We start from the raw sequence: 27,873 nt of genomic DNA, 5'->3' as shown, positions 1-27,873 counted from the left end.
TGACAGGTAAGATTCTGCATATGATAATTATTAATAAGAACTTTAACCTTGTGCATTTTTTTTGTTTTTAAATCTTATTAATTCTTGTTTATTGCCCAGGGTCAACTTTGATGAGATGGGCAGCTATATAAATTTGATTAATAAAATAATAAATAAATATGTAAAAAAGGATACTTCAGACAAGTGGAAAAATGAGATAATCTGCAATTATTGGAAATTGGGTAGGGGAGCGGAGATCATTTTTCAGCCTCCAATTTTGGACTGCTGTTGCCAGAGGCTGAACAATAAATGAAACAACAACAGAAGTGCTCTTTAGGAAGCTGTTTCCACTGGAATGACTCACAAGAACTATTCCAGGCCAGAAACTCCTCAGATCAGGCCTTTTCTTAGCTGGTCATTCCTTCTCTTAAAATTACAGGGTCAAAAGTGCCTCTTGGACACCCCAAAAACATGGGAATTTTACCAGGACTGCTGAATTAACAGAAACACAAGCACTTATTCCCCAGCTGTACCTTTTTGCACTTAAATATTTGTATTTGTCTCTTATGCATGGACATGTATATATGAATATGGCCCTCAACCCATCACTTGGTATCCTATATACACTTCTTGGGGGAAAAAAAAAAAGGCCAAAATTAAACGTGTTTAAATAGCAGAAAAGTTTCAGTTCAGCTTCCTTTGAGCCCTTTCCCATCTCATGAGTACTAAGCAATTTTCTTGAATAATAACTTCACCAGAATTTCATTATGATTTAGAAGACACATGGATGGAACATAATGAGCCTGCTATGCACATTTAATATGAAGATACTGAGTGAATAAATCTTGCCAGACCGAAAAGTAAGGAAAAATAGGTTACTTCATGTTGTTTTTTCAGAAGAATACCAACTCTGCCAATTTCTGCACTGGCTTCTAATGTTATAAATTGTACTGTGTTATTTGCCAATGAAATCAGATACTACCCAATTCTTAGGAACAGAGGAACAAGCTATGCCATTAGAATCTCATTCAAATACTACATTGCTCTCCCTCCACCCACTTCCTTTTTTGGAAAAGAAAGACATTTCCTTGCCTTTAAGAACTTGATTAAAAACTTTCAAGAAAAAGAAAGGAAGACCCTCTTTGAAACTGAATCTGGACTAGGACAGAAGCCAACGAACAGGGGCCTGTGTCTTTTGGACAAGGCCACCCACTGAGCCACTGTGGTCATATGACTATTCTGTCACATCCTGAAGCCATTTCCAGCCTGTGTGCAAGTTTCTACTCCCATTTAGAGGAAGCCGGGATATACTGGGAACACACATATGGAAACACTTTCAGCGAATCCGTTTCCATGAAATCCATAATGAGCCAAGTGGCTTCAGATGTGGTAGTGTGCCTCAGATTAGCCAAAGGGGAGTGGGGGAAGGTGAAAACCCACCCTCACAGTCTTTCTTTCAATTTCATTAATTCCTCTCTCTCTCTTTCTCTCTCCCTCCCTCCCCCTCTCTCTCTCATACACACACACACACACACATAATGCCTACATACAAATGACTTCTGGCTATCAAAATACTGGAGCCAGAAATAAATACATCAATCCCAGAAAGTCTGCCTTTCTGTCCTAAAAATAGCAGCATTAATATCAATATATTCTTGTTGTAAATCAGGAAGAGCCATTAATGTCAGCAAAGCTGCCTGAAATGTTTTAATTAGTTTTTCCTTCCTGAACAATGCTGAAGAAGGCCTACATGCAAAGTACACGTGTGTGGGTTGGGAGGTAGGATGGGCCATTTTATTCAACATGTGTGGTCAGTAAAAATCATTTTCCAATTTTCACAGAAAATGATAGATGAATGGCCATGCGAAGCTTACAAAAACATTATTCATCTGGGACCCTTTTAGATCCCTTCTATTCTTTCCATGTATTTATGGCAATTGGGACACATTATAAACCAGAGACTTAGAAAATATTAAATATCTTGTATTGCACTGTGGTGGCTAGACTAGAGAGACTTTAGGGCAGTAGCCTACTTTGGTCAGGAGACATTAGGTTAAGAGGTGGGTTTCAGCAGGTTCTGACCAGTTCTGGAGAACTGGTAGCAGAAATTTTGAGTAGTTCGGAGAACTGGTAGTAAAAATTCTGACTGGCCCCACCCCCATCTATTCTCTGCCTCCCATCTATTCTCTGCCAGCTGATCGGGAGGAAATGGGGATTTTGCAGTAACCTTCCCCTGGAGTGGGGAGGGAATGGACATTTTAAAGTATCCTTCCCCTGCCATGCCCACCAAGCCATGCCACGCCTACCAAGCCACACACAGAGAACCGGTAGTAAAAAATTTTGAAACCCACCACTGATTAGGTTCCACCCCAAAATCTCCTGCCATATTTCTGCCTCTCTTTTTGTCTTTTTAAGCCAAACCAATCTCAAATGACAGATTTTGTAAGAAAAGGATGAGACTTATCTTTTTGCTTGCTAAGGGAAAAAACCTCAAAGGAGATGATTATTATAAGAAGGTTGGGGGAGAGGGTAAGATAAACATGTCCAACCCTGCATCTCCATGTCTGATTGCAAACCCTAGCTCAGTGGTGTCAAACTCACATTATCATGACGGCGTCACATGATGTATCAGTCTTTTCCCCCTTTGTTAAACCGGGCATGGGTGTGGCCAGTGTGTGACACATCCAGCCAACAGGCCAGGAGTTTGACAGCCCTGCCCTAGCTGATTTGTGTTACAAAAAATCAGTGTGGGAGACATTGTTAAATGAGGAACAGATGCTAGAATTGGTTATTTCTAATTTAATGAAAAGAAGGACTAGGGTTGACATGATAGCAGTGTCCCAATATTCAAGGGGCTACCACAAAGAAGAGGGAGTCAACCTATTCTCCAAAGCACCTGAAGGCAGGACAAGAAACAATGGATGGAAACTAATCAAGGAGAGAACCAACCTAGAACTTAGGAGAAATTTCCTGACAGTTAGAATTGACAGTTAGAAGCAGTGGAATGGCTTGCCTTCAGAAGTTGTGGGTGCTCCATCACTGGAGGTTTTTAAGAAGAGAGTGGACAACCATTTGTCTGAAATGGTATAAGGTTTCCTATTTGAGTGGGGAGTTGGACTAGAAGACCTCCAAGGTCTCTTCCAACTCTGTTATTCTGTTCTGTTGTTCTGTTCACATAGCAACTTGGTGAACATTTAATGCTAAACTACACAACGGCTTGTTTTGCAGTTAGTGTGATTGAAGTTTAGCACCATGTACAAACTGAATGCATTGTTGAGTAAACTGTGATAAAAATCACATCTAAGAAATATGCATGAAATAGGCCAATGTACAAGAATGATAATGTGGAATTCACCAGTTCTCCTTATACAATACTCTCCTAAAATATTGCTCCTTTACTGACATCCATAAAGAAGCTTTGATAGCAATATTGGATCTGATTTAGCTTTCTGTGTGTTTCTATATCTTGATCCCATAATTTTTCAAATTGTTAACTTATATTTACATACTTTGTATTAATTAACTCTACACCAGATAGTCAATATTAATCAGCAGGTAGATTTTAATCACCATTAGCATCTTTTTCTAATACAATTTCCCAAAGTAAGTAGTCACATCTAGATGAATGAAAAAAGTGCTTCTGGGAAACAAGACCAGTATGAAGAACCAAATGGTCAACAAGTAATTGTTACTCTAAATGGAGAATTTACTTTGAGCATGCTTCTGTGAGACCAGTTTTGTATCTATAGTAAATAGCCAAGAAGTATACAGTTATTTTCATTTGAATTTTCATTTATAGCCATCTATCCTTAAGATAACGATTTCCTAGTTCAATAGTAGATTTAATACAATTATTATTGTTTTGTGGATATAAAAGGCCTAACATGAATTGGGAATAAACAATAGGCCTTTCCTATTTTATACCTAATACTATTTAGCATTTTAAACTTGACTTTAATGCTACACATTTAATTCTACACATGCACTAACACACACAGAAAGTGTAGTCTGCAAATGTCATCTGACATTTTTATTGCCTCTACTACCCTTCAGCAATATTTTTCCCCCTGAAAACATTTTATATTTTGGATACAATACAAGGAGTCTAAGTGGAAAAGAAGGGAAAATAGACTTTTCCAGCTTGGAAAGCCAAACCATTATTAGCAATCATATATATATAACAATGAAAGTGCTGAAACAATGCAGCTACTCCTACAGGCAACCAACCATTATGTTACTGTTATAATTTAGACTTGGTGTTGTTAAAAATGCAAGTGGTTTGAAGTTAAGGGAGAGGCAGACGTAATCCTGTTATCTCCCATTCCAGGGTAGCAACCTATTCCTCATTAAATAATAAGGGGATGCACAGAAAACCAGTCTCATTATTCAAAAGATAAGCACTTCATGTTGTTAGCAGCCATTGATAGTCCTTCACCCACAATCAGCCAGGCACATAGTATACTAGGATTTAGAGTAGCAAAGAAGACAGTCCAGCAAGGGCTTCTGAAGATTATAGTCAATCTCAGTTCAGCCTGGGTCTATATAACAATTCCCATAGTAATAGCAACATAAAAAGCAGAGATGAGATAGAGAAATAAAATGATTGGGAAAGAGTGGCAGCACAAAGGAGCATTTCAACTCGCAACAACAACAAAAAATACTAGCAGCAAAAGAAAATCCATGTGCTCCTGATGTACATCCTCAATGAATGAATATAAAGCAGAGATCTTATGAAGATGCCTTCTCTGTTAGAGCAGGTTTAATTTCTGCAAAAGGTTTAATTTCAAGGTGAATTCTCCCCCCCTTCCTTATTTAATAAATTGGATCACATTGTTAAGAACAAGGATTTTTTTTAATCTTCAGAAAAAAGAAGTAGGCAGAATGAGTAGAAACAGTATCCCCCTGTTTCTACAGAAGGAATAGCATTTGATTTCCCTAGAAAATGAGGCAGAATATACAACACCAAACACCAGACATTCAGAAACAGACCCGTTTCTAGCTATAATGCAGCACTGTATCTTATCCTAGATATTATAGGACATCTGCTCTGAATCTTCACAATGCAAATTACCATAGGTTAAATCAAGATTTTGAACTGTTGCTGAGTTCCCAGGAATTATGCACCTGAATTCGTACAAATATATGAATTCAGGTTCATAATACAGACAGACCTCAACTTATGACCACAACTGAGCCCAAAATTTCTGTTGTTAAGCAAAACATTTGTTAAGTGAACTTTGCCCCATTTTATGACCTTTCCTGCCACAATAGTTAAGTGAATCACTGCAGTTGTTAAGTTAGTAACATGGTTGTTAAGTGAATCTGGCTTCCCCATTGACTTTGATTGTCAGAAAGTAGCAAAATAGAACTTAGACTTATATAGCATTTCACAGTGCTTACAGCCCTCTCTAAGCAGTTTACAGAGTTAGCATATTGCCCCCAACAATCTGGGTTCTCATTTTATCAACCTTGGCAGGATAGAAGGTTGAGTCAACCTTGAGCCGTTCAGAATCAAACTCCTGGAATGAGCAGTGAGTTAGCCTACAGTACTGCATTCTAACCACTGCAACACTGTGGCTCTTATGGAGATCACATGACCTTGGGACTCAGCAATGATCATAAATATGAACCAGTTGCCAAGCATCTGGTTTTTGATCATGTGACCATTGGGATGCTGCCATGGTCATAAGTGTGAAAAATTGTCATAAGCAGGGGTGAAATTCAGCAGGTTCTGACAAGTTCTGGAGAACTGGTAGCAGAAATTTTGAGAAGTTTGGAGAACCAGCAAATACCACCTCTGGCTGGCCCCAAAGTGGGGTGGGAATAGAGATTTTGCAATATCCTTCCCCCAGGAATGGGGAGGGAATGGGGATTTTGCAGTATCCTTCCCCTGGAGTTGGGTGGGAATGGAGATTTTGCAGTATCCATCCCCTGCCATGCCCACCAAACCACACCACACCCACCAAGCCACGCCCACAGAACCAGTAGTAAAAAAAAATGAATTCCACCACTGGTCATAAGTCACGTTTTTCAGTGCCGTTGTAACTTTGAACAGTAAATTTACTACCTGTAAATTTTCATTATATTGACAGGGGACTGCAAAATCAATTACAATCATTTTACTTCACTGAACATATGTACAAAATTCTGAAATATGACACAATGCACAGGTACTTTAAAGGGGCTCAATGACTGAAATAAGGCACTTTGAATAACAGATCCAACAGTCATGGTAACTCATTAGTTCTCTGCAGATAGAAGAACAACAGGTGTCACATACAGCAGCAAGAAATATTTTTTTATGAGGAAGGGTAGAAGTCTGGAAGGCTTGATGACTCTCCTCCTCCATTGGTAAATGCTTGCAGAAATCATTCTACCAAGATCGAAGAAGAAGGTGAATCATTTCTACACTTCTGAATTTGAGTTCTTTGAACCCAGGTTTTGAGAAGGATCAAGATAATGATGCCCATAAAGAACTGCAACGAGGCCCAAAGGTTGAGAAGTAGGCAATGATGTAATCATGTGAATGTCGCAATTACCTATATATGTCAGGATATACATTACAATATGTATACAGTAATGATATAATCATGTATGTGTCATAACCGGCCCCACTCATATTCCAGCAGATACATATAAATTAGAATATGGCCATCACTTGCCAGTGAAACCTTGGATCCTTTTGAATGACAAAAGAAACAATTGCATTTTATGAGAGAGAGCTGGTTATATTAGAAGAATTAGACAAAACAACCAATAAAAGGCTGAAGTTTAGGTTATATTTTTGAAAAATAATTTTAAAATTATATTTTGTTTCTTATATTGTTATAGTAGTAAAGGAGCTCCTAACAAGTTATGATTTGAGCAGGTCAAGATTGTGATGAGTGAAATTTATAATGAATCTGGATATAAAAAGATATAGTGGGGTGGGGGGGGTGGGGAAGAGAGAGCTACAATACAATAACAGAACAACTTTATGCAATAGTGTCTCTATTCCTCTCTCCTTCCCTCAAAAATCAGAACTGGTGAAATTATTAGTAGTTTGAAGACTAATAAAATGCACATGAACCCAGACAAGAAGTAGTAACAACTGAACAGGAGCCTTAAAAACACAAAGAAAAAATTATATTGAAGTTGATGCAAAATTTGGAACAGAACATGGCAAATAAACATGAAACTGAAAACGAAAAGTAGAATTCAGTGTCATGAAATCTGAAGTCTTGTCACACTGTGGTAGTTTTCTTTGCCTTCATGGAGGATAGAAAAGAATTGTCTCTCTTATTTCCTCAGTGAAAAACACTTCTGCTGATTGGAAATGTTTCACTAAATTCTGCTTCAAAATACTGTGTTTCCCCGAAAATAAGACCCTGTCTTATATTTTTTTGAACCCTGAAATAAGTGCTTGGCCTATTGCCATGCACTCAAAAGCCCAATTGGGCTTATTATCAGGGGATGTCTTATTTTGGGGGAAACAGGATAGTAATCAATAAAGGAAGCAAGGTATTGTCAACAATAAGCAGAAGTGCTGTCCTATAAACTTTTGCAGGAAATGTTATCTATTTCTTTCTTCAAATTCACTTGAGATTATGGGGAATTTTCAAAATGGTATGGCAGCCAGGAACATTAATAAAAATGTAAGATAACGCTAGACAAAAAAAAATTAAATAACATCAGAATAAATATGGTAATTGAAACCAAGGAGCAAATCTGCTGTCCAATTGGGAAAATATACAAAGGAAGAAAAAGGGGTTTAGTGATCATCATTAACAGCAACACAAAGAGAGCAATTGGAAAGGGAAGAGAAAAATCTAACATTTTGTAAATAATGAAGAAAATGATTAATCATGCTGAATGGTACAGTACCATGAAGAGGACAAAAATAAGCTATTTCTAACATTAATCACTGCAAAGGAATGTGCAATATATGAATAAAGAAGATAAAAATGTATATATACAGTAACTTGAAAATAGGTTGGATATCACAAATGCATAGGCTATTGGTAGGAAAGTAAGAAAGACGAGAAGGTCTGAATTTAATACAGTACCATTTGAATACAGAATTGTTTCACTTAAGAATGTGAGAATTATATTCCAAAAATGTAGATCTAAATTCATGAAAATGTTAATTGTATTTCACAAATGCAGTTCTAACTTACAATAGAATTATCAGGCATCTTTGCAAAGGAGACAATGAAATTCTCAAAAAAGCAGTGGCAATCCACTTCTGAAAATCTTGCCTGGAAGGGACTAATCCAGGCAGTTGCCAATGGTCAAAATTGACTTGAAGGCATGTGCACCTGTGTGCCTGTGCGCACACACACACACCCACCCACACATTTGATATGTTATGCTATCGTATGTATTCTTCAACTTTAATGTAGTTCTTTCATTCTATGCCTCTTCAATGCCTAGTTACAGGATTTACTGTATGAAGCTACTGTTCCTATTACTTTTATGACCCCAACGCAGGAACTGCAGCAAGATATACAGACTAAAGCTTTCTTTAAGTCCATCTTGGTGACTCCAGAGAATATCTATGTAGCTTTCTTCCCAACAAGATTTGTCACTTTTTCTGTGATTCAGTTTCTCCACCCCTACATTTCCCAGCTTATTCCATGGTCCTCATAATTGTTTAACAGTACTTTCATCCAAATATTAATCAGGCCCAACTCTGCTTAGCTTTTATACCCAGACAAAGTTAGTCATGTGTTGCTATTTTTTTTTTTAAATTTCAAAGTATTTCAAACGAATTAATGTCCCCTTTCCCTGCCTTCTTTCTTTTTCATCTTTTTTCTTTTCTTAAGCAGTGGTCTTGTACAGAACAACAAGAGTAAGAATTGTAACTGTGTCCATCCATTGATGGAATGATATCCACAAATTAAATCAATTCCCTCTTCAGGTGTACCCCTTTGTATCTTGTAAAACAGTTATGGAATGATAGGAGAATCATTTGAATAAATCTGGGGCACAGAAAGCATACAGGAATAGAGAACAGAGGGATTTCCATTATACAGGTGGAAATATATTCACATGAGAATAAATATAGGCCAAAATATCAAATGTGGATATATTTCTACATTTGAATGTTTTGTGCCCCTGCACACTTGTTCAAGATTGTTCTGGGAGCATGAGGAGACAGTAAACATGGTGAAATCTAGGTTGATCTTATCCATATTTATTTTCAAGTTTGTCCTGGACTCAGAATTGAAACAATCTTGAAATTTATTAACTGAATTTCAGAATTAAATTTGATAACAGATGTAATTTCTACAGATTGTCTGAATAAATGAATTCAAGGAAAAAATACATAAAAATATACTAATTCAATTGCTAGATAGCTATCAGATACAAACTGCCTTCACATATCTATCCATTATTGCTTTATGTTAATGTTGTATATCACTTTCTGTCAAACATTAACTGCTACTGCATGTCAGGTGTCAGATCTTTTTAATATTCACATTACAATATTTTTAATATCAAATACTACTACTTCTGAATATCAAATATCACCACAATATTCATTCCAAATCCCACCTAATTTTCCAATATTATTGAACAGTAGCTGCTAAAGATACTTAGTGAATGCTACTACAGGACTACAATATAGTTTGGACATTTTATTATTGTTTCTGCAAAATCTTACCAAAAATGCATGCGGAATATTGAGTCATTGCCAGATATTTAGCAAATATTTGTGTGCCGAGAAAATATTTTGAGAATGTCATCACAGTCATTAGAAAGGAATTTTTGACACATACGTGCATTGATTTCTAAGGTATGTGAAAAACCATACAAATGCCTTGTGTACACCAAAGAATCCATCATATGGCAGATCAAAGGATGGCCTAGCAAGTAGAGCAGATAGAAGGCACAAACAAATAAAGTTCTTGTTAAATTACAGTAGACTGTTTGGGCTGGTTTGGTTAAACCATTAAAATAATGGGTTACTATAATAGGCATGTGCTTGCAGGCTCCCTGCTCATTTTACACCAGAGTTCAGAAAACCTCCCTTCGATTTATGCATTTTTCCTTCACTGCCACTGCCACTCAAACCCAGACTAAACGAATTAGCTTTAACTATGACCAAATAGTAATAAGCCAACTTCAAACCATAATTTGAATGGTTAATTGGGTACTGTAGGCCTGACGGAAGCCTAGGCCAGCCTAGGTTTAGCATTAGGGTCAAATGCAGTGATATTACCTTTGATCCTGACCTGGATTATATGTCATAACTGAAGAAAGTCATCTGAGAAAAGGAAACTGAATTTTTCTTCTGACTTGTTGGTCCTGCTTCTCAATCTGGCCATTCTTACCAATTATCCTCAGTGAAAAATAGAATTCCAGTAAGAGTTCTTAGAACCCCAATTCTGGGGGCCTCCCACGTTGAACCTCTTATTGATTTTTGTCTCAGAGGCTGGGGTGGTAAGATTTGTTCCTTTTATATGTTTGGAATCAGACTTTTTGTTCTTCCCATTAAGAATTAGCATGTTGTTTACCCAAATGACAAAAAAGCCAGTTAGGAATAAATTATTACCAAAGCAGTTCAGGCTGTGAGGCCTTATTCCAGTTTAAGTTAATATAATTTTAATGAGCACTTCAGAAAAAGGATATGGTGCTTATGGAAAATGTCTCTAATTAATATCAGACTTCAAATTAGGAATAACAAAAAAGGCAGTATCATTTGGTCTCAAGCTGGAACTCAAGTGTATTTTGGCATCATTACTAACTGTTAGCAGCAAGTTCTGAAAACAGATGCAAATCCTGATATGTGTCCTAAATATAAAACATATTGCACAAAAGAGCTCAGATAAAACATATCTATACACTCACACATTGATTGCAGTGTGCTATTTCCTGTGCCAGCAACAAATATATTCCGTTTCAGAAAGTTTCACCAATTTTTTCCCCTTTGGTTAACCCTAATTAAAAATAGACTGCCCAAGAGTATATAGATTTTTTTTCCCTTTATTGAGTTTTCTTGCATTCTTACCTTCCATTAAGGCATCAGGATTATTATATATGTAAAAACTGACATATGTAGCACATCACTGAGAGAGCAATTCTACTTTGAACAATCCCAACACAATCTCTATGCCATTCCTCTTTACTGTGAATTTTTAAAAAATAAAGACATAATTTAGTCAAAGAATTCAAGTAAATTTATAGTCAATGGTTTAATTCAGCTTTTGTAAAAAACTGAAAATGTGAATATGTAGTCCGACAGAAAGTAGGAGAATTGTAGAGAAAGCAAATCCTGCTCCTGAGTGTCTGCCTGTTTGTGTTGATGGCTGCTAGGACTATGCACATCCTTTGGAAGAAATGCTTCAGAACCTTTAAATAAGAGCTTGGGAAAAATAAGGCAAAGTGCTGATGCAGCTATGTGAAGCCATATGAGTCAGTAAAAAGATATGACTGCTTTAATAATTCAACAAAAGGTGCTTTGTAAGTGCTTCTCTTTCAGAGGATTTGCATAACCCTAGTTTTTGCATCAAAATTGGGCCAAATTTTGATTGCACAAAAAGAGACAATCATACCATTTTCTTAATATCTATCTCCTTATATCCAGGAAAAGAAAGTTAATACTTCATGTTTCCCTACCACAGCCGCCGCAAACTAGAGAAATTAACTTCGTGTCATCACAGTTTCAGCTAAATTTTAGGAGATCGGTATTGAATTAGAGAAAATGATTTACAAAGGTTGTTTCAGTGCTATTCTCCATAATGCTGAGTTTGGCCCAGAGAAGATATTTGGCAATAAAGATAGGGAAATACATGCAAAGTTATTCTATTGGCTTTAGTTTCACATCTAATATGTAAAGTGGCCTTATTCTGGAATTGTACATCAAAGGGTGAATAATGTACTAGTAGCTCAAGCACTAAACTAGGCATTAAGACTGCAAGACTTTAATTGGACCTCTTGATTTTTAAAAATACAAACCAACCTTGTTTTCCTCTAGAACAGATGTATGCCATCTTTTAAATTTTTCAAACTGACTTGGTCTGATATCTTTGCTAGAAAAAAAAAATACTGCACCAATTTGCCAATATATCAAATTAGGGTATTCTAATGTAGCCTTTACAGATAAAGGTCTCAAAGGCTAAAGGCTAAAAAAAAGAGTACTTTCTGTTTGAAAAGTATAGTATGAGATCACAAAATGAACATTGGGGGAAAAAATTGGAATATTAATTAAAATCCCTATTATAAGTCCATCAAATTAGTAAGCATAGTTTAATGAATGCTAAAAAGCTCTGTTTCATTATGATCCCCTACTGGAAAAAAATCACTTTCAAAACATTTTAGCTGGTCTTCTTACAGGGCCATTATCATAAGGATTTTTGGCTGCTCATTTGCCATAGACAAAATTAAATTCAGTTAAATTTAACAGTCATTGTACAACTAGCACATACTTACTGTTAGTAATGACTAACTTTGGGTGACATTCTGGCTCCAGTAAAATCAACTGCAGAACTTCCATTGATTTTGGTGGGGACATTATTTCTGTTTTAATGTTTACTGGAATGGATTCCATTATCTTCCATAAACTTCCTCCTTGACACATATACAAGGGCTCTAATTGTCCACATGCATCTATAAATTCATAATTTGTTCTTTCTCCCCCACCCCCCACATATGAGAGAGGGGGGAGGGAAGAGAGAGAATGCAGCAAAAATAAAAATTATATGAAATACATTCTATGGTTGCCAGATGACATTTTTAAGCCTGCAGCTTCATTTAGGAACATCACAAATCAACCTAATGAAATGGATCAATCTTATCCTAGTAAATTATTCCACAGATCTTTTTAGTTTAAATAACTCATCTTTTGGCAAATCTCCATCTTTACAAGGTGAAACTTTCTCTTTATATATGTGTGCATATGTGTGCATATGTGTATGTGTGCATTTTACTTTTTATTTATAAGATTTATAAACCATTTCACCCCAGAGGCTAAACAAGATGTGTACAAAATCAGTCAGAATACAAAGAAGACTTTAATTAAATAAGTAAACAATAAAATGTGAATAATAACAGTAATGGTACAGATTTTCCTCTAGCTGCTTAATCATAAAAAAGCCAGTTTTAACTCCAGTGTGGTCATTCTTGTTTTGTCCAGTGGGGTAAACAATCAGTCACTGGGTTTATGTACTTCAGTTCTCTTCCTTTCATGTACCTTCTGATAGGAGAAAATCTTCAGCAGGTGCTCCCTATACCTCTTGGCTGGGTAGGCAGAATTTAGTTGGAATAGGTAGTCTCTAAGATATTGAATCCCCAAAATATATAGATATTAACTATCTCCTTAAACTACACCTGGAAACAGATCGATAACCAATCATAGTAGCTGTATTATATGGAAATTGTGCAGGGGGAGTTGCATTTCCAGGTGATTTTCAAAGGTAACTCATGTATAGTGAATTGTAGAAATCCAGGTGCAAGATCACAGAGGATGAGTAACTGTCTTCAGAGTGCCCTGTTCTTGGTAAGGCTGTAACTGTTACAGCCGGCAAAACAGGGCAAATGCCCTTCTGCTTGATTAGCAGGAACCCCAAATCTAGGAGTGCTCTCAGATTGTGAGCTTGCTCTTTCAGGGAGATGCAGCCCCATCAAGATCTAAGGTTGCTTAGATCTTGATGGGCTGCACTCCAGAATCAGATGTTTGGGCTGAATCAGAACCAATTTCTCTCCTTTTAGATTCTGATTCTTTAAATTCTTGACACTGGGTCAAGATTTCCATCATATCTCCCATTTGGTCTGGTATACAGATGTATGGCTAGATATTATTGGTACGTTAATGATGTCCGTTCTGTTGGCAGATGACCTTTTCTAGCAGTTAATGTACATGTTAAATGGTACAAGGGAGAAACAAGCCTTGGAATACCTCACATTGGCATGCCCAAGAGCTCAACCTGCAAACACTGACTATATTCACTTAGGAAGGAGCAGAATCACTGTAAAAAAGTGCTTCCCACTTCCAACCCTGTAAGTGGTCTAGGATCAAAGGCGCCTACAAAGCCTAGCAAGACAAGAATGGTTGCATGCTCACCATTCATAGCTTACCACACATCTCTAAAAGCGGCCAATGTGGCCTCCATCCAGCACCACAGCCTGAATTGTATTAAGGGTCAAAATAATAATCCAGTTCTTCCAGAACCCTCCACTTTCTTTACCATTTTCCCCAACCTTGAGGTTGGACAGAAGATAATAGCTGTTCAATATATACAAGCCTTCAACTGAAGAAAAAGATTAAGCTAAATACAACATTATCTCGGTGTTATTAAAGCTAAGGAGTCACCACTCATACTAACAGATAATTCCAGATTGCATGCATGCAAACTATGGGATTTTATACATTAATTGCTCCCGAACCAGAGCTGACCAAACTCTAAAACTCAGACAGTAACCACTGCAGTTACTACACCTTTCAAAGTTGAACAAGCAAAATACAACATTGTAGTTTTAGAATTATTACTTTTATAATAATTTAGTATAAGCATGAATAACTTTGAATATTAATTGCAAAAAGGAAAGAAAGAGAGATTATGCACAGGTTTCTATGTACAGAGGGTTAAAAAGTGGGCAAACAATAGTGTTGAATTAGCTGAACCTTTTGCAATCTAAAAGCAAACACTTAAGAATCATGTATTGTTCAACATTAAAATAATACATTACTTGGAGTAAATAGGATAGCAAATCAACACTTCTTTGACACTTTTCCTCTAGGTTACATGAGCTAATGGAATATAGAATTGAGACATGGCTTGCCATTCCCAGAAAAAAAATGTAATCCTAACCTGATCATTATGTTTCCTAAAAGGAAAAAAGAAAGCCTAATCTCCAAATGCAAAAGCACTTTACAGCTTTTTATTGTGCCAGTCAATGTCCAGATATGGCACATAATGTAGAGTTTTATTATAAATGCCTTAACACATTTGCTAACTCACTTGTTAAATACATCTTACTATCCATGTCCCCACATCCTACTTTTGTCTAGCAGAGCCATTAGGATTATCAAGTCAACGGTAAGCAAAATATATACGATCAAAACCCTCATTTTCTTTCCTAATAAATAAATGAAGGTAATAAATAAAGTTAAACAACAAATCTGCGAACACCTACAGGGAAGCAAAGTTAAAACCAGAAGCCAACATAGATATATCAAAAACAGATCATGCCAAGCAAATCTTGTTGCATTTTTTGACAAAGTGACTAAATTAGTAGACCAGAGAAATGCTACAAACACAATATACTGTACTTGGACTTTAGTAAGGCATTTGATAAAGTAGACTACAACCTAAGATAGAAAAATGTGGGTTACACAGCATAATCACCAGATGGATTTGTAACTGGCTGACCAAGCACACTCAGCAAGTAGTCTTCAGTGGAACTACATCTATATGGAGAGAAGTATGCAGTAGAGTATCTCAAAGTTCTGTCTTAGGCCCAGTACTCTTCAGTATCTTCATAAATGATTTAGGTGAGGGGGTAAAAAGTGAACTCATCAAATTGCAGTCGTCACCAAACTGGCGGGATTAGTCAAGACACCAGAAGATACGCTCAAGATCCAGAAGGATCTTGATAGATGTGAACTGAACCCTATCCAACAAAATGAAATTCAATGAGAAAAGTAAGGTTTTATGCTAAGAAAAACCAAATGCACAGGTATAGAATATTGTAGGTGGTACCTGGCTCAAAAGCAATAACTATGAGAGATCTAGGAGTCCTAATGGGTAAGTATTTCAATATGAGCCAGCAGTATGCTGCAGCTGCCAAGAAAGCTAACACAGTTCTATGCTGCATTAATAGAGAAATAGATTCAAGATCATGTGAAGTATTAGTCCTACTTTATAATGTCTTGATAAGACCACATATTGCATCCAGATTTGTTTGCCACCATATAAAAAAGATGTAAAGGCTCTAGAAAGGGTGCAGAGAAGAGCAACAAAGATGATTAGAAAACTGAAGGTAAAAACATATGAAAAATGGATTGCAGGAATTGGGTATTTCTAGTTTAATGAAAAGAAGAACTACAGGTGACATGATAGTAGTCTTCCAATATCTAAATGGCTGCCACAAAGAACAGGAAGTCAACGTATTCTCCAAAGCATCTGAAGGCAGAACAAGAAGCAATGGATGGAAACTAATCAGAGGGAAGCAATCTAGAACTATGGAGAAAATTCCTGACAGCAATAATAATTAACCAGTGGAATCGTTTGGCTTCAGAAGTTGTGGGTTCTTCATCACTGGAGGTTTTTAAGAAGAGATTGGACAGCCATTTGTATGAAATGGTATAGAGTCTCCTGCTTGAGCAGGGTGTTGGCCTAGAAGACCTCCAAGTTCCTTCCAACTCTATTATTCTGTATTCATAAAATATACCCTCAAAACACAAATAATTTTCCTTCCACCGTTATAGTTTTGAAATTTTTATTGTTTTTTTCAAGGGTGACAGAGGTGCCACGAACAACAGAAATCAAGCTACCCACACAAATAACTGCAACTGGAGCAAAGATGGTCAGGTAGTGGAGTTCAATTCAGAATCTAGGATTGATTGTAAGGAAATGAACTGAGTGTAACATGCCGAGTATTCATGAGAAATAATTGCCAAAGCTCAAAGAGAGTACTTTCATATATTGGCAATTCCCGGATAGGAGAACCCAAGTATTTATGACATCTATTGCCCTTTCAAACTTTCTGTTTGCTGTCTGAAACACTAATATAACCCTAATATATCTAGACAGCTATAGACTGTTAAAGATGCCAAGAACATCAGCATGATAAATGTGTGATGGTAAATGGTGGGAGGACTTCTTTAAATTCCTTAACCATAAATGTGGCTAGATTCCTTATTTTGCTTGACACTAATAAAGAAAAGCCAGATGTTGACATTAATATATTTAACTCTATTTAACCAATAATCACTGTAAACACTGTTTAAAATGGAAATATGGTTGTGCAATATATCAGAATTAAAGATTCCTGCTGCTTTTCTAAGCATTATGTTATTAGCTACTGGAAGCATAAAGCCTTTATATTTTGTTCAAATACCAACGCTGATTTAAATATAGTAGTAAGGAAGTTGATATAGAACACTCTATGACTATACTTTATAAAAGGATCCTTTAACTCTCTGAATAAGAAAATGCCATCTGAATGGCTTCCTTTTTTTTCATTAAAGCTTAAAGTTAGCAGTCTCTTCCCGATCTTCCTAATATCTTCAACACTAATCTCCTATTTAAATCTTGTCTTCATGCCTTTCTTCTTTGCTGGTCCTTAGATCAGGATTATCTTTCTTGATATAACATTTGGCTTTCTGTGTTTTTCCAATTCTGATAATGAAATTCTTTAATTTTCTTCCTTTCCAATTTCTATTTTTTAGTCACGGCAGGGTATTCCATTTAAATACTTCCCCTGTCCCCACTACTTCTTTGGAATTCTATCAATAATAATTGAAAATTGTTATATGTTATAAAATACAAATCGGCAATATGTGTACTATTATTTCAAATTTCAAGATAATTTATTATAGTCTCAGTTTAAAAACATCAATAATGATCCTTTTTTTTTTTTGCTGTACTTTTAGATAAATTATAACTTGTTCAGTCACCTCAAAGCCATAATTCTCTAACTAAAAGGCTTGTTCTCTTTCTTTGAAAAAAGGGAGGGAAGCACCATGTTAAGTTTAGTGAAAGAATTTACCTTTTCTTAGAAACTATGAACAAAGGAAGTGCTGTTTTTTTTTTCTTTTTCTAATGGGATGAGATGAGATGTCCAAGTTCTTTGGCTCTTCCCCATGTGAGACACTTAAGCTGGAATGAATACTGACAAGCAAGGGCTCTGGATCCCAACCTACTGCTTCCTGCAGGTATTTGCCAGTAGCAAAAATTGCAAAAAAAAAAAAAATCACTGACTTGACACTACAGAGACTTGAAGTAAGTGAAGATGGCCTAAATTTAAAGTCAGTTGTATGGGTTCTATTTCAATTAAAAGGAAAAAACAACAAGCTGGCTGGCATTTCCAGAAGTCATACATTCGAATCTACCCGATATGGATATGAAGGTAAACATCTGAAGACAGACTGAATAGCTGAGAATAAAGATGTTGATTCGTATTGCTCTTTCTTTTGAAATATAACAAATTCCCATCCCTAAGATAAAAGAAAAGAAAGAAACCAGACAAATCAAATCCTGTATGACTCCTGGCTGCAGTTTAGCCTGTCAATGATACTATATATTCTATAGACATTCACCTGGCTGAGAGTCAAACAGGTGCATGGAATGATAAAAACTGTGTCTTGCCAACTTGACAAAAAGATGAGGAAAGCAGATCATATAGAGTTTTTTACAGGTTAATCATAAATCATACTTCAGGACACTAATAACAGGACACTAATAACAAACTACAGAGGATGACAATGAAGGGCTGGGTTGCAATATAACAATAAGATTATTTTCCAAGAGAACATACTTTTTTTTAACAAGTGATAATTTGTTTAGACTTAGTATTGCTGATACTTAGCATTATTTCTGTGAAGATTTTCATTCCTTTTTCATTGCTACCATCCTCAACCTATTCCAAGATGGCATTCTATTCTTTAATTTCCTAGCTTCTGAGAGGGATCTTGATTACATAATAAAGTCATTTTCTCTGCCTATTAACTCTAGAAGAATAGAGTGTGATCAAAATATTACAGCTATGGAGTTTTTAACAATAATGGGTGGGCAAATTTAGGAAGGAAGGAAGGAAGGAAGGAAGGAAGGGAGGGAGGGAGGGAGGGAGGGAGGAGAGGAGGCGGAGAAGGAGGAGAAGGAGAAGGAGAAGGAGAAGGAGAAGGAGAAGGAGAAGGAGAAGGAGAAGGAGAAGAGCAACTGTTCATATAAATGAGGTAAATATTCCTGCTTTTAAAAATAGCATGGAACAGAGCATAGTAAAGCAATGAGATCCTGAGACATCACGGAATTTTCAGCATTCAAATCACTGCAAAGTGAGGTGGTTACCTCACAGAGGAACCCCAATTCTTTTTAATAAAATGCACCTAAAAATAAATATTGTATCTACTAAGTACAAATGTACTAAGCTGTTCTTGGCTTTCCTAGCTTCCCTCTGAGATAACTAGTTTAATTCAAACACAGTCTTTACCTGAGAGCCGCCTGGGCACATCGGTGATGGCAGGAAGCCCTGTACCTCGTGTGGAGGACAAGGGAGTTGTGGAATGAATGGATGGTGAAGTCATCTGGCTCAAATATGATGGGTAAGACTGGTCATAGGACCATGGAGGGGATGACTGTGCTTGTCTGGGGTCTAAAAACAAAACAAAAGAGAAAATAATTTAAAACGAAAGACAGGAACAGTTGGTGGAGACAGAAAGTCTAAGTACGATATGTAAGATGGGAACATATGAGAAGAACTTCAAGCACTGGGTCTTTTTCTTCCCTTTTTACTATTCAGAACTGACAACATCAGGCTGACTCCTGAAACTTGAAACTAACAGCATTCATGTAAAATGCAGCCCAGTTTGATTTCAGAGAGGCTTTTGAGGACTGAAGCTGAAAGATATGTCCTATGAAAGACGGATCAAATGCTTTCCAATAGGAAGAATAACTTCCAGATTAGAATTTGATGATGGGGATAAAGGAAGTAAATAGCTGATGTTAAAACAATTGTCAGTGATGAAGGTCCAGAAGTTAGAAAATCTGATGTTAAGAATATTCAAGGACATGGGAAATGGAAGAGGCACAGCAGAAATAAATCTAAAATGAAAAAAAGGGACTTCAGGATGCTGGATGATTTCATTTCAGAACTATGGTTACAGTTTTCAGTTCTTTAGACTTTTATTATTCCAAGCTTTATCTGGAAGAATTTATTACTTGTGAAACACATATTAGAATCCTAGATGTTGGAGATGAGCCAGAGTGGAACACATACACACACAAATAATCACACATATTAGGTAATATCAAAATAGTGCCCTGAAAAAAATTCTGAGGAACGCAATAGCATAACCATTCTGTAATAAGGATTGTATTTGTAATAGACACTCAGTGTCTATTGCTTTATGACACAAACCTGTTATGGGGCAAGATAATATATTAAAAAAGAAGAAAAGGTTCCTATAAAAATTCATTTTATGTATCTTTAAAAACTAGAACTAGCAATAGTTTAATGTAATTTACAATGTTTCTTATTCAACCAAGGGTGTGAAATCTCTCTCTCCCTCTCCACTAACTTACATTTTTTGAAAATTCCTTGACAGACTTTCTTACTGCTGGAGGATGAAATGACTTTCCATTGAAAATGTGATTATATGAAGAACATTAAAACAAAATTCATGTCATGCTAGAAATTTATATATAACTTTGCCTCTTCTCTATCACCCAGAATGGAAACCACAGAATGAGGATGTAAACTACAGAAAGTCAGATCTGATTGGAAGAACTTCCTAATTATAGGAGCAATGTGACCGTGGAACCAATACCTAGAGAGACGTGTTGGGTTCTCCATTATTGGAGGGATTCAGAACAAATATTGGCCAACTATCAGGTGTTTGGGGGCTGTTCCAACTCTCTGATTCAATGATTCTAGCCATTATTATATTGCTAGTTCCTGCTACTAACTTTACAGTGTGTTAGTGATGATGTCATATTTCCTATTTCCTTCTGTATGTATGTGGTTTGGAAGAGATGGGAAATTTCAAAAGAGAAATGCCAGCTTTAGAAATAGGCAGAAAATCAGAGGTATACCCATTTACCAGATTTGAATGCATTTGCAAAGTAAAAAAGTATTCCTATACAAAAAATACAGGAAGTTAATTTATCCAATGGAAACATTTGATCCATCTAGACCCAATGGTTCTTAAACTGGGGGCAACTTGGATATATCCTGGGGTAATGGAGCAATTTGTATTTGCTTGTTTATAATTTGAGAATGTAATTGGGGACAGATGCTTATGTAAAACAAGAATATGTTTGAGGGGGGGTTATTACATTATCTGAGACTGGGAAAAAGAATAATTGCATCAAATAATTTAAGAACCACTGATCTAGGCTATAACCATGTACCAAACCCAAAGCTTGATAGGTTTACTTTTCTGGACTTACCAAAAGATGCTAGAAACCATGTTTGGAAACTTTTATCCAAGTGCTATGTTTGTCATGTGAAAGTGATACAGTGAGAAAAGTCCTGTAAATTCTTTTCGTATTTGCACAGGATTAGGCACATCAGGAGGTTAGTACAATTACTTGCCAATTCATATTAAAAATGATAAATTGCTCGTTGGTTTCTGACAGTTACTTTGCTTCTCAATCCCACTTCACAGAATATTTTGATCTGAACCAAATAATACCCAACTTTCATTTCCTGACTGGAGAAATAGGCTGGAAAAGAAGTTCCTTATTAACAGTATCAAGCAATGTAGGACTGAAAACAAGAATTTGTTCATCCATGCAAGAGAAATTGCTTTCTGATCCTTCTGGGGGGATATTTGACTATTATCATTCCTGGAGCATTTCTATTTATAGAATAACTATATGTTAATGTAATTTTACCACTGTTTTGTAAATAGAGATCCATTTATAATAATTAGCTGGCAGAAGAAAATGTTTTCTATTTTTTTGAACCCTGAAATAAGTGCTTGGCCCTATTGCCATGCGCTCAAAAGCCCGATTGGGCTTATTTTCGGGGGATGTCTTATTTTGGGGAAAACAGGGTACTATTCGGGAAATTTATATAATCATATTCTCTCCCTCTCTATCTAACATCTTTTAGATTCAGCTTTTTCCCTTCCACTATTCAGACATTGCTTGAAGAATTTTAGATGATAGATAGATAGATAGATAGTTTTATTATACTTTGGAAAGGATTATTCTTCATTCTACAACATACATTATGAGTACATTTTTTCAGAAAGCATTGTTTAGGAACCTAAAAGCATTACTCTGAAAATAAAGGAGGCGTTTGCTAAATGCAAAAATTTTATTTTGTTTGCAATCTTAGGAATGAATGTCCTAACTTTACTTCAATGCTAAGGAGCTGCTAATTAAATTTAATAAAATATTACTAAAACTAAAACTAACTAAAACTTAGCGCATATTATAAAAGATTTCAGATTGAATTTGGCTGAGAAAAGTTTTGCTTAACAAAAGCAACCTGATTATTAGCAATAGGTTAGAGTAGATATCTAAAGAAAGGTGCAATCTGATTTTTTTTTCTTTTACATTCAAATTCCAAAGCAGAGTAGGTAGCATACAAATGCTAATAACAAATAAAATAACATAGACAGACAAGAGCTTAAAATCCAAAACTTTTCTAAATCAAGATTCCAGTAAAGGTTGCCAAGCTCAGGTCCAGCTAAAAACTTACATGTGGAATTCCAAAACTATGTCCAGCTTTAGAGATGACGTTTGATGATTTCTGAAACCTCCCTGTATATAGCAATAGCGCTTAAACTTATATACCACTTTATAGTGCTTTATAGCTCTCTCTAGGCAGTTTTAAGTGTATATTTAAACATTTAAAAGATCTTAGAAAGAAAACGATACAAGCTACAACAGGTAAGACAAGAAGCAAATGCTCTCAGCAACCAAGGTGCATATTTAGACTGAATTATACAAATAATTATGTATGAGTGAGTCAGAAGAAGGAAGAGGGGCAGTGATAGCAATAGAGGTCTAGGAAAAGCAAAAGCATTTGCTTCAGAAAACTAGGCCTTGCAGTGATAAACATTTCCTGAGCTGGCCTGAAATTAGGGAGATGAAATAGTTTCAAGTCAAACCTAAGATTTAATTATTCTTATCTCAGTTTCTTAATGTAAAGCTCTTACTCTCAGTCATGCACATAGCATTTTAGCTATTTCTTACATTGAACTGTGCTTCCCAGCCTATTAGAAAACATTTTGAGCAAAATGGTAACCCATTTCACATCATTTTGTGAAATGTAACCAATTGTTTTAAACACATGTCAATAGCAAATAAAGCTATTTTTTTAGTCTGTTGTGAACAATGAATTATGGTTGTGAGTTAAACTTTCTATTATGCCAAGAAAAAAATGAAAATATATTTTGTATGCGAAGATTCCACATCATATATAACTCTTTAGAATTAAAACAAATAATATTCATATTAGAATTAAATACAAATGGACAAATGCATGTCATCTACATCTCTCTCTTTCAGTTAATTAACAGAAAAAGTAGCACTTTAATCTCTAAGCGAGATCTCTAAGTGAGATGGAGGGAAGGAGGGAGGGAGGGAGAGAAGGAAGGAAGGAAGGAAGGAAGGAACATAGCTGCTTTAATGATAATGAGGAGGTACAGATAGGCCCAATAAACAAAAAACACAAATAAAAAAAGATGTATTTTAAAATATATTCAATCAGAAGCAGATATAAAGCACATTATATTGCAAAATGCAGCACAGAAAAAAAATACCACAGTGAATGAAGTGGAGATATTAAAAGAAGGAGGTTTCATATATTTCCTATGGATAGTTAACATGACAAAATCATATTTTACAAAGATTATTTCTTTATAAAAACCTCACTGGTAGACCACTAAACCTAAAAATAAAAGAAATAAGAGCAGCTTTTACTGAACCCCAGCGTTACAATGGAAAATAGTTAACAAACTAAAATGTTATTTCCATTTTAAAGTATTGTTATAAAGTTTTGTTCCTTTTCCAGATGCCATAGCATGGTCTTATCTTTTAAACTTCCTTCTCTAGCCATTCTCACATCTAAAAAGTTATAAGGAGCATCTCTACCTTACAGCAGGAAAGGACAATTATGACATAATACAAAATGTTAAAACCCATTAAGAAGTTGAACTTTGGGAAATAAGTTAAAAATGATAGGAGTGGCCAAAAAGTCAGGCAGAACTGGGGGAAGGAGCTACTTAGCCTATAAAACTAAGATCTAGATTGGACAGCAGAGGGAGTGTCATAGCTATCCATAGGAAAAGCACCTTTTTCAACAGGAACCTGCCTAGGTGACACTGTTAAGGATTTGCTCCTGGGTCAGCAAAATAGAGCAGTGGTTTACTTAGCATATAAGTCACGCAGTTATCTAACAATCAACAATCTTGAATATGACAAACATCAAGACTATTAAGTACTCATACATTTTGACTGATTCAAAAATGCATACTTAATAGATTTGATGTGCTTATTTTTATTCATTCTACTCTGTGGCTATAAACTAAGTAGCATGAAGATCCTGTATATATTCCAAAAAATAATTATATCTATTAATAGATATAATTAGAATCATCCAATAGTAGAATAGTCCAACAGCAAGTATACATTTATATGCTACTTTTAGCAAACTCATATTGCAAATTCATAATGACACCTATTGGATTCACAATTATGTTTGTTCATATATTATTTCTTTCAGACACTAAAATATAAAGTTGTTATATGTACAAGTGACATATTTTTTCTAATCGGCATATTTTCCACGTGCTGATTGACAAGCTAAGTGTTCAGGGTAAATATGCTATTAGGAAATAAGAGATACCACAGAAATACAATAATGAGTATGCATTACTGAAGTACATCTGCATGACATGACACTATTCTTGAAACCAGCATAATGTGATCATGCAATTGCATGTTAAAAATGGACTTCTAGGACCATGAAACAATCTGAACTGATAATAAGCATAGTTTCCACCTCAAGGAGCCTGACAAGAGAAAACAAATCCATCAGCATTTATTTGCTGAAAATAAATTTAAAGATCAACTCCAAAAAACAAAATCCACTTGTTCTAATCCAAATTTAAAAAGTTAATACAACCAGATTATTACCATAATGACAATAAACTTTCAATTATATTATCTACAACTTCTTCACTGAGATTGCATCATTTCCACTGACCAAAATTTTACACTATTAAACTTTTAACTTTCTCCTATCTCAAAAATTTGCAATTATATTTTAGAAAAGTATCAGATTAAAAACAGATTCTAAAATATTGCAAAAATTATTTGTTCAAATATAATAGTATAGAAACATATAGTTATTGGGGAGGGAATGCAGCAAACCCACATATTTTGAACTGACAAATCTTTTATATATGTTTTAAATTTTATTTGGCTCTATGTTTTTCTGAGAAAAAATATCTTCTTTTTGAATGTTTTATATCTGAATGACAATTTATTATGTATTTAATTAATTCTGGTAATTTATGCACATGCTGCATACTTTACATTTTCTTATTATGCCTTAGATTTAAATCAACAGATATAAATAAATTATTTGTACATGTACATGAATGCAAGGAAGAGGCAGTCAGCACCCACTAGAGCAGGGGTGTCAAACTCACAGCCCTTGGCCTGGATGCGTCACGTGCTGGCGCTGCCCCGCCCGGTTTAGCGAAGGGGAGAAAAGTCCTGATATGTCATGTGACGCCACCGTGATGAAGTGAATTTGACACCCCTCCACAAGAGTATATATATATCTTATATAGAAAATATAAAATGTGTACAGTATTCTCAGAGAACATAATATATGAATCCTGAAAAGAAAATTAAATGTAATACTTGGATCGACATCTACTTCTCTGATAAAAATATGCAGTTTAATTTGGGATTAAATAGTAGCTATGCTTAGGCTTATAATGAACCAATGATCAATTTTCCTAACATGCCAACAATGCATTTCATAACAAGATCAACCTGTGACCCATTAGCGGTGATTGGTTGACTACTAGGATTTTGAAAAAGCCTCTTGGTTTTGCTTCCTGTCTGAGAATGCAAAAATTTGGGATTTGCCACACACTTTTCAAGCCACAATAGTTGTCTGCTGGGCTGCATTCAAGTTTTGAAGGTATGTCAAATATAAATATGCAGGTATATCTGTTGTGTAATAACATGCAACATAATTTTAGCAATACTGTACATAGAATTAAGTCTCTTTGTTTTCAGTTGGCCTTCTTCCAGGTTTTAAGGTATCTTGTAAATACCTAGCTTTCATTCACAACATAAGATGCCAGGTTTCAGGGTTAATAGTGGAACTTTAATGTCAGTTTAGAAACTTGAGGGACCCAGAATTCTAGTCCTGCCTTAGGCAAAAACCACTGGGTGACCTTGGGGTAGTCATTTTCTCTCAGCCCTAGAAAGAAAGCAATAGCGAACCACTTCTGAAAAGCTTTGTCAAGAAAACTGCAGAGAATTGTCCAGGCAGTCTCCAAGAATCTGACGACTAAATGGGAGGAGTTAAAAAAAAACAAAACCTAGGGAGCCATTAAATGCTTAAAAAATGTATTTTGATAATTTGGATTGATTAGCTTGGATAAGTAGTTTTCAAAACTGTATACTTTCAAATAAACATTTTAGCAAATTTGCCGAAATCATTTCAAAATCCAGATGATTCTGATATATGTTTTGGGGATGTAATATCCAAGTATTACTATTTCCTTCATTCCACTAAGCTGTGACTTAAAGCTTTGTAGAAGAAGAAGATCAGTAGAAGTAGGTCAAGTCGTCATTCAGAAAAGATTGCCTAATTACACATATTCCCATTGAGGAGACTGTCAGGGAATTCCAGATCTACAGAAAATGGTTGTAAACCATAGTTTCCATCTATATCATGCATGAGCATTGTACCACCTTTAAAAATTGCACTGAATCATCCCTATACTAATAAGAAAGCAAGTCCCCACCCCCACCTCCAGCCCTCTACTAAACTAAACAGTTAAGAACTTATTATAAAGATAAGAAAGGTTTGATTTTGGTACGATTTGCCCTATCATTACAGAGAAATACTGTAAAACTAGCCTGGGTGCGGTGGAATGTTTTAACCTGACTGCAGATAATTTTATTGAAAGTAGTACTATAAAGTGAAGTATTTCTTTTCTTTTCTACAAGTAAATCACATTCAGTGCCTAATAGTGCATTGTATTCAGTCTGCTCATCTTCTTCCTTTCTGATTGCCTCTTCCACTGAATTTTCAGCACTGAACATTTTAAAATCTCACCAAAAAAAAAAAAAAAAAAAAACCACACACACACACACAGTCAGAACTAAAATAAAAACTTTGGAGTATAGTGGAAATCATCACTATCCCAGAAAGCCAATGAGTATTTCAACAGAGAATAAGAATTCTTTGCAATACAAATTGCTCTCTTTTGCCAAGTAGCATGACCTCTGTCATCTAATCTGGATGGGATTTATTTACTGCTACTGTTCAGCTAGCCTGAATTGATAGCAAATTCCTAGAGTTATGTTTTTAATACCATTCAGATAAACAGCTATTGTTTACAAGATTTTAATGTACTGCTGTTGATCTAGAATAAAATAAAATGTAGTATGCTGCTAACCCCAGCCTAGCAGATTTTCTACAAAAGAAAAAAGAAAAAAAAAGAACGATATATTAGTACATTGCAAAACTTGTAAGACATTAACTTTGTGATGAAATAAAACAATCATCACTTGAAGTCAAGAAACTTGTTCTCATTTTTAATATAGTGTTATTAAAAAAAATAAGCCTAGTAAAAATAAAACCTACTAAGAATAAACTATATATTCATAGCTAAGCATGTGCAGGTATTTACTAAAAGTTGCATCTTTTTGCATTTAAATAATTCATAAAACCTTTTACAAAATCTCCCATTGAAACCACTGGAGATGTGCATTGTCATGGTTTATGAGTTGGCTATAAGATAGGAAAACAAGACTAAGAATTAATGAGCAATTTTCACCTTGAAGTGATATGTAAAGTGGGTTCAACATTAATCAACATTGGAGAGATTCCTTAAAAAATGATCTACATCAATGGCCAAGATTGTAAATGAATCAATAGCATGGTCAAGATTGTCAATGGTAAGCTGCAAACTAAGTATTATTTAATGTAAGCAAATGGAAAATAATGTATATGAATTCTAAAAATTCAAACTTCACACATACA

General features: G+C 35.4%; 1 protein-coding gene across 4 annotated transcripts in view; it reads right to left on the bottom strand.

Annotated features, from left to right (window-relative positions):
* The window catches only part of RUNX2 (RUNX family transcription factor 2), a 168,426-nt gene that overhangs the window by 11,100 nt on the left and 129,453 nt on the right, over nt 1-27,873 (bottom strand). For 2 of the 4 annotated variants that reach the window (XM_070956628.1, XM_070956636.1), the window contains exon 6: nt 19,114-19,275. The exons of the other annotated variants lie outside the window; for them this stretch is intronic. In XM_070956628.1, the coding sequence (XP_070812729.1) occupies nt 19,114-19,275 (162 nt within the window). The remainder of the gene's footprint in view (nt 1-19,113; nt 19,276-27,873) is intronic. 4 annotated transcript variants of the gene reach the window in all.

This window comes from Pituophis catenifer, unplaced genomic scaffold (assembly GCF_029215685.1).
Source record: "Pituophis catenifer annectens isolate HBS135680 unplaced genomic scaffold, rPitCat1.0.hap2 SCAF_1, whole genome shotgun sequence".
NCBI lineage: Eukaryota > Metazoa > Chordata > Lepidosauria > Squamata > Colubridae > Pituophis > Pituophis catenifer.
Note: the sequence above shows the minus strand (reverse complement) of the source record. Positions and strands in the feature narration are given on the sequence as shown.